The sequence below is a fragment of the Tetrao urogallus genome, assembly GCF_951394365.1.
Source record: "Tetrao urogallus genome assembly, chromosome: 11".
In the NCBI taxonomy this organism is placed as follows: domain Eukaryota; kingdom Metazoa; phylum Chordata; class Aves; order Galliformes; family Phasianidae; genus Tetrao; species Tetrao urogallus.
Genome location: NC_136824.1, coordinates 10,382,395 through 10,391,143, shown reverse-complemented (window position 1 = coordinate 10,391,143; position 8,749 = coordinate 10,382,395). Strand labels below are relative to the sequence as shown.

Genomic DNA, 8,749 nt, shown 5'->3' with positions numbered 1-8,749 from the left:
GAAAACAAACTCCTTCTATGGGAGTGGGGAACAGCCACGCAAAGCCATCCTGCAAAAAGACTGCATTTTACCATTTAATCCTCAATTATACACATGACTTCGCTGCAGAAAGGTCACCACACAAAGAACGTTAGTCAACCGGGCTGAAGGGAGGGGCCGCGCTCAGCCCAGCTCTCGCTGAACGGCTCTGCCTCAGGAGCACAAACGCCCGAGCGGAGGGCGAGCAGGGGGTCGTGCAGCCCGGGGTCACGTGGCCCTCCGGCCCTAACCCCGGCTGCCTCCTCCCATCGCGCTCTCAGAGCCGCTCCGGGGCCGCCGAGATGCGGGCGAGAGCGGGCGGGCTGTGGAGGCGGCGGGCGGCGCTGCTGCTGCTGCTGCTGGCGCTGTGGGGCTGGAAGCCGAGGGGAGCGCGAGCGCAGCGCCCGGCCGAGGACACAGGTGGGGCGAGGGGCGCGAGCCGCGCACCTGCCGACCGCCCCCGGCCGCGCTGTAACGGCTCTGTCCTCGTCTTTCAGAGAACGGGACGGATTGCGTTCCCCCTTCGTCTGAGTTTCCTGAGGGATTTTTTACACCGCAGGAGAGAAAGGATGGCGGAATCGTTATTTATTTCCTAATTATACTTTACATGTTTTTGGCCGCGTCCATCGTGTGCGATGATTACTTCCTTCCGTCTCTAGAGATCATCACGGAATGTAAGTGCGTTCATCCCCTTCCCTGTAGCGCCGGGGGCTCGTAGCTGGGGCACTGCGGGCAGAGCTGCAGCCACCCCACGGATCCTCGCACACACAGACCTTAGCAGCGTACGATGCTGCGCCGCAAAGCAAAGCCTGTAAGCACCGGCGTGAGCTGCCGCCATACAGTGGGTATGTCAGAGGAGGGGACAGTTAGAACAGCCCGTGAAATCTCATCACCCTGCAGTAAGTCCCCAGGCTTCAGCAGACCGATGAATGTAAAAGTGGTCCTGGCTGAGTTCAGATCTTCATTGATAAAACAGATTCTCCAGGGAAACTCATCCCTGAACACTGGAAAATGCTCTCCAGACCAGAACGCTTGCAGGAAATGTAAGTTTAAGCATTGCCATAGAGCCAATACTTCATTTAAATCGACATGTTAGACTGTTGTTCCGTATCAAGCTATACTTTCCTATCTCAGCACAGACCTCAATCCAAAAGGTAATGTTTCATAAACAGTTTACAAGAACAAAAGTATAGCGTTCATGGAGGAGGTTCATTCCAGCACTGGTTTAAATCTATTTTTGGTTTACTAAGACACAGGAGCATGGATTTCCCTCAAAACAGACTTGACTTGAATCATCATGAAGTGTTACCACACTAGTCCAAGGAACCTCCCCACCAGTTTTATCCTCATGAAGCAGCATTAAGGCCGTCATAAACGTGTCTATTTTAACTTTTAAGATCATATTGCAATGCCTTTGTTACCAGTTTCTAGTATTTAAATGAGGTTGGGAACAAGTTAGCTCAATTAACGAGGCTACATTTTCAGCGTTTTAGGAATTTCAAATAATTGCATTAACTGTATGAAAGAGAGCAGAGTTCATCCCAGTACACTGTAGTAGCTTCTAATATTACATACTGATGTAAGACTGCTGACGTATTTAGGTTTTAAAAAAATTCTTAAAGCAATTCTTTCGCTCTGTCCTCAGGCCTTGGCCTCTCTCAGGATGTTGCTGGAGCAACTTTTATGGCTGCCGGAAGCTCTGCTCCAGAGCTTGTCACTGCTTTTCTAGGTAAGAGACACACACTTTGACTCCTAGTAACCTAGAACTCTTTACCTTGCATGTCAAAGAGGAACGTACCAGAGTCATTTTCCCTGTAGGAGTCTTCGTGACAAAAGGAGACATCGGCGTCAGCACCATCCTTGGATCGGCCATCTATAATCTTCTGGGGATCTGTGCAGCATGCGGGCTGCTCTCTAGCGTGGTAAGGATCAACTCGGACAGTCTGCACCTGAGAGCCAAGTGGCTATCCTTTCTGCTTCGCCAACAAAAGTCAAGAGAGACTTACTATGACAACCGTCAAGTTTATTATTTCGTAGCAAAACCAGCATGTAATCAGATTTAAGATAAGTTGCTATGAAAGTTTTTAAAAACACTAAGTTGTTAAATATCATACTTGAGTCATTCCTAAGAATCTTAAATTTGTACATAATATAGAAACAACATACCGATGCAGCATTTACAGCACTTAGTGAAAGTATTACAGACACATTTTTAAAAAATGAAAACGAATCTGTGATCTGCAGGTTTCCAGGCTATCCTGTTGGCCGCTGTTTAGAGACTGCCTGGCATATACCATTAGTGCAGCGGCGGTCCTTGCGATGATATCTGACAGCAGAATTTACTGGTAAGAGCACAAGTAGTGTTTAATTACCGTTGACTGGAGATTAGTGAAACAGTGCTAAAAAACAAACAGACAAACTTCAGCTGCCATTCACTAACAGAAATATACATCCTGTTGCTTTAAAAATGTAGAAAGTCACAACACTTGTAAAGATTGTTACCCAACCATTCAAACCCTGCGTATTTATAGTCTGGTCTGCATAGGTTTCTTTGTACAAACTTCACAACTTCTATCTGACCTGTTTTGGCATAGCAGTTGGTCTTCGTAGCTTACTTCTTTTAGAGACTTTCCTTAACAGCATTACCACTAAAACGTTCCTCTGTCAGAAGTAGATCATGACTTTCTGTTGTCAAGTCTCTTCCATCACTACTGAAGCTCCTCTTGTCTCAAAACAGTCAGGCCCGGTGCCACCTCTCTGAAGTTTCTGACTCAAAATAACACACTCTGTCCCCCTCCTTAACCATCTCATAAGACTCAGTTTTGCAAACATCAGTTGTTCAGTAAGTTCCCCTGGAAAACATGCAGCTATACAATACACAGACAAGATTCTGCAGGGGAGGAGAATTAATTAAACTGCTGAAAGACATGAAGAAACTTACAAACTTCCATGACATTGCCCATACAAGTGCAAAAAGATGCTTTTGTTTTTTCCTTTCACTACTCATGCAATTTTTGTCTTCTCATGTCAGTCACTTTAGTTATTTATTATATATTAATCTATATTACACGTTATGTAATTTTTTTTTTATTTTTAATTCTAGGTATGAAAGTGCTTCCTTATTATTAATATATGGGTGTTATATTCTGGTACTATGTTTTGACATTAAAATCAACCGGTGCCTCATGAAAAAGCTCAGTCCCTGCTGCTCGTGTTTTACAAAAGCCACGGAACAGAGCGGTGAGCAGCAGCCATTAGCTGGATGGAGGGAAGAGAGAGGGCCTCTAATTCGTCCACAGTCAAGAACTGATAGTGGAATTTTTCAAGATGAGCTGGACTATTCTCAGCTTTCAACAAGCTTACATGGGCTCGATGAGATCTCTGAAGGTATAAGTATTCTCACAGTTGTCTCTAAGTTCTAACAAAGAGCGGGTTTTCAGATATTATGAAGACTTTGCTCGAAAAATATCATAGTATTTAAGTACATCATTATTCTGTGCTGGAATATAACGTTAAGTAAAATTGTAGTTGTGATTTTTGTATGAAACTAGTTGCTACAGGAATGCTAGGACAGTTGCTTATTTGTGCCAGTAACAGAACTTCCATCAGTTATTGCTGTGCATGTTTGAAACTTCCCAGCAACTCTGTAAAATGCAGTATCAGCTGAAAGACACACTGCTACTGTACTAATACATCCTGTTTCGTCATGACAGTGGCCAGTTTGTAACCCAAAATATGCATTAAAGCAGAAGGAATATGGAGCCACGGACCACGCTTCCTCTTCACTTAGACAAATCATCAGTTGGTGCTAAGTCTTGTAAACATTTTGCATAAACCTCATAGACAAGTTCATTTTTCATCCACCTTGGCTGTCTCCTAGTGACACAGTAATAAAGAACATCTGATTTCAGAGTTCAGTCCAGTGTGATGTAGGCACTAGTAAGACAACAGTTACAACATCACAGTCATTTTCTTGTACCTTTTTCCAGTATTCTCACAAGTAGAAGCAAATCGTATGACTTAGTGCTAAGATTCAAACTTAATGCTACAGTTTAAAACAGTTCATTCATCAACAGATCATCCAAGCGTCTTCACCATGCCTGAAGAAGATATGAAGAGAATTCTGTGGGTGTTATCCCTTCCTATTATTACGCTGCTCTATTTGACTACACCAGATTGCAGAAGGCGGTTTTGGAGGAATTGGTTCATGGTAACATTTTTCATGTCAGCAGCATGGATTTCTGCAATCACTTACGTCCTTGTGTGGATGATAACAGTAGCAGGTAGGTACCTCAGGTGCTGCACCGAAGCAACTGATTAACCACAGCTGGAAAAGTTTTCTTTGTGTGAAGATTTTCCTTTTTCACATTTAACAGTCAGTATAGCAACACGTATTTTGCTTAAAACAAATAATCCCTTGTGTGCGACTGCTTCGTTTGCCTCCTTCCATCTAAAGAAAACCTCTGTAGAATTTAGCTATTTTTGACTGCTTACCATTGTGTGAAAGAGAATTTGTTTACAAAGCTACAAAAACCAGCCTATATTTAAAAAGATAGTTTCATTAAATTGCTCGATGAAGTGAAACAATGAGGTATGCAGGAACAAACTCATCAGGCTGAAGTCTGGCAAACATGGAATCCACCGAGACTGAAATTAAAGATTCAGATTTTTGGAAGAGATCCATTATTTCTACACCTCAACTGCCAAAAATGGTGCCCAAACTTCCATATTATTTTATTCCCACTACAGTGTCATATGTTTATTAGTGTCATATATATTTATTCTTTACATGTGTTTCTCTCTTAAAAATCTGCATCATAAAGTAAAGCTGAAAAAGCACTGAATTTGAGCGAGGTAAGATGTGAATGAATGTAAAATCAGTTCTAAAATATCCTAAAGTATTAAAAGTTTTCCCCATTTCACTGTTTCTCCAGTCAGCTCAAGAAAGAAAAACAACCAGGTTTTAATTTTAAGAACGAGCAGAAAACAGATCTCTAAATGAGAAACAGCACAAACATTGCCATTTCTACATCATAGCTCACTAACCCTACTTGAGTATTCTGCTAGTTCAGCATCCTAAACTTGTTTTCAAACTAAAAATTCAGCGAATAACTTCTTGTTAAGTGCAGACACAGACCTACACAACGGTAGACGTGAGAAGTTACTAACATTGCTGGATACAACACCCATCAGGTTCACTCCTTGGTCAAACAATTTTCTGTTTGTATCTAAAAATCAAAGATTTACCATCTGAATGCTAGAAGCCTCTGAGACAGGATCCAGATGAAAATTATTGCCCATCTACTAGACGAAACACTAATTCGTATGAAAGTAGGTACAGTGGAGTTCCAAATAGCACATTAGTGCTAGTCCACTCTGAAGAGTCATTACAAGCAGCACTGGGGTCTTTGTCCCACTACTTCAAGGTCAAATATGTTCTATTTACACATTAAAACTCTAAAAATTACATGTATTTGTATATATATATTCAAGTCTAGGTTCTCTGATGAAAGTTGACCCAAAAATATTCTATTTTTGCATAAAAATGGCCTATCAAACGTGCCAAAAGTTTCATCGCAGGGGGCTACGTTTTGATGGTCAAGAGCAAACCTAATTTAGTACACTTTTTTTTTTTTTTTTTTTTTTTACTAGCAAGGAAATTTTCATTACTATAGCAAGATATTGCTATCAATACACAAAATGAACTGAAGGCTAGAAAAATAAGACCATTCTCTCTTTATGGTCAATTGCCAGAAAAAAAAACCCTACAGTTCAACTAGAAGATGAATCTATCTACTAGTTAAAAAAAAAAAAAAAAAAAAAAAATCAGCTTCACCTGAGTTTAGATTCTATCTTATAAACTTCAGAGGGCTAGAAACGACTACTGGCTGCATAACACTGGTTCATTCATATTTCAGCTTTGTTTGCTTAACTTATAAAAGCTGATCCTATTGGTCCCTCCATCCTACCAATCTCTTACATTAGAAGCCATGGAAAAATAAATACCACTACATATTTTACAAGAGGATGATATTAGTCCCTTTGAACAGGAAAAATTTCAAACAAATTTACGGGGTTGATCTAGACTAAGCTGTTACATAGTAGGCAATCATTGCTGAGCTACGTTACAGCACACTGCCTCTTATTTTAAGAAAACTGCTTAGAAGTGTCTGAATACTCTTCAGTCTGAATACTAAAACCAATACAGGTTTTAAAAACAATAATAAATTTATGTGGTTCAGTAAAATGTAAGACAAGCTTTAATTACTTAACAGTCTGAACAGAAATATCAAGTACTTCAAGGTATTGATGCTTATGAATGGTACATAAAACTAAAGGCTGCTACAATTTTGAAGATCTGAATCCCTGTATTCTAAGAAACCTGTATTCTTTCAGCACACACAGGGCTAAAAATACAGGCAGGCAGGAAATTTCTGCTTTGATAAATATATATATTTTTTTATTTAAAATCAGTGTTGATGTAAAGAAACTCACCCTTCTACAGAACTGCTTGTACTTAAAAGTCATTTTGCTTCTTCCCATAGACTGAAAAAACTTCTAATTCCTTCTAACTGCAATGAAGTGATAGAGCCACATAGATGAGACAATACTGTAACCATACCCTTAATGTCCTCATTTCCTAACAAAGTCACGCCTTGGTGTTTTTTCTCCTCTCCCCCCTTTGGAGAGTTTGTGTTTATAAGAATTACTGCTCCAATAACACTTTGGGGTGCCAATGATGAAATGTCTCAAACCAAAGAAAACTATTACATTTTCCAGGAATTGAGAAAAGGGAATAAATAGGAATTTAAATTTCAACTGCACCTCAAAGGACAATCCATAACTAATATTTTGAACACAGAAAACCTTCCATCCACTCAGGTCTTTGAAAAAGCTGTAAATAAGATATTTGCTATCCTATAGTTCCTTGATTGAGGAACAAGAGCAATATAACGTTTCATTGTTGTTACTGTTACTCTTTTTAACTACTTCACAGTTCAGTCACTGCATGTTTAGTCAAGTTAAATAGGTGAACGGTTTCCACAGATTTCAGAATTACTATTATTAATAATCCTTTTTCCAGCAAAGGACACCTGAATAAATTTCTTCAGATGAAACAACCTAAAAAATCTCGCTCATATTTTCTCCCATTGTCTCTGAACTACAGGTGAAACACTGGGAATTCCAGAGTCAGTAATGGGTCTCACATTACTGGCAGCAGGAACAAGTGTACCAGATACAGTTGCAAGCGTGCTGGTGGCTCGAAAAGGTAAAGATCTTGGTGGTCAGGCTCATTCCAATCGGTGCGTTTAAAAAGCACTTTGACAACAGAGCTCTAGTCAACATCTCCAGAAATTCAAGGAGCAGCTTCTAAACTTTCTCCAGTTTCTAAGTTTACCATGAATAAATACGATAGCTTAGCTAAAAAAAAAAACAAACAAACAAACAAACAAACAAAAAAAAACAAAAAAAAAACAAACACAAAAAACTGAGGTTCAGACATTTAAAAACCTCCCAGTATCTCAGGTAAGTGTTCTGGACTGGTATGATTTGTTGTTGATCACATCACAGCTTTACTGCAAAGCACAACCTGTCTTGGTATTTTAAACACAACTGGATTTTACACTATCCTGTTTAGGTTATCTTAAGAGCAGCTTCGCAGGCACTGGTGACTTAGGGAGACATTTTTTACGCTTGTGGTATCAAAACCACAGTCTGTGGAATCATATTTACCTTTGTGCAAAGAAAAAGATTGAAAAGGGCGCTTCACAAAAAGTCGAGGGCCGACAGCCTATTGCTCCAAAACAGTTTGCCAATTTTGTGTAACACGAGTCAGGTTTATTTGTACTTCTTGTTTTACAGGAAACGGAGACATGGCTATGTCTAACATTGTGGGATCCAACGTATTTGATATGCTATGTCTGGGAATACCCTGGTTTATAAAAACTGCCTTCATAAATACATCCGAACCCATAGAAGTGAACAGCAGTGGTCTGACCTACACAGCCACTTCTCTCATCTGTTCAGTTGTTTTTATTTTTCTGGCAATTCACCTGAATGGCTGGAAAATAGATAAAAAATTGGGAGCAATTTGTCTTATACTCTACTTAGCGTTTACTGTATTATCAATTTTATACGAACTTGGCATCATAGGGAACAATCCTACAAGGGTCTGTGGTAACTAGTTTTAATCAGTGATGTACTGATGAAAAATAAAAGCCAGAGAAAAAGATCAGTTTCTTCATTTAGTCAAATAAAAAAAAATCCAAGACTTCCATTGGACTCTAAATCTTATTTACAGAACTAAGTCATGGCATTAAAGTAATATTAAGTAGAACAAAAACATCACAGCCTAATTGGAGCCCTTTCCTTTAGAGTCAAGAATTACAGTATGACAACAAGCACATAAAACTAGAATTCTGGAAGGAAAAAAAACCACCTAGTTTTTACATTACAATGTTGATACAAGAGCTTGGGAAAAAAAAATAAAAATCACGAAACACTAAACAAATCCCACTATGCAATCTTAACAGAGAAAATGGCTTATTTTATTAAAAACAGTATAACCATTCATTTAAACTGAATGACTAGAGAGAGACACTTGGCCTAATTTTCCAAAGGCGCCAAGCATCCAAAGTTCCCATAGTCTAATGGAACCTACAGGTGCTCAGTGCCTCTTAAAAAAACAACAAAAAATCAGGCTAATTGTCTTTAAAAACCAAACATAGTA

The 8,749-nt window shown here is 39.5% G+C and overlaps 1 protein-coding gene across 1 annotated transcript; it reads left to right on the top strand.

Moving 5' to 3' along the window:
* Positions 1-320: 320 nt before the first annotated feature.
* SLC24A5 (solute carrier family 24 member 5) lies at positions 321-8,204 on the top strand (the record flags this gene model as incomplete). The annotated part of the gene is made up of 9 exons (XM_079541206.1): positions 321-438; positions 516-692; positions 1,664-1,747; positions 1,837-1,940; positions 2,263-2,363; positions 3,122-3,405; positions 4,095-4,301; positions 7,187-7,288; positions 7,882-8,204. 9 exons carry the CDS (start codon positions 321-323, stop codon positions 8,202-8,204), a joined length of 1,500 nt encoding a protein of 499 aa, XP_079397332.1.
* Positions 8,205-8,749: the final 545 nt, after the last annotated feature.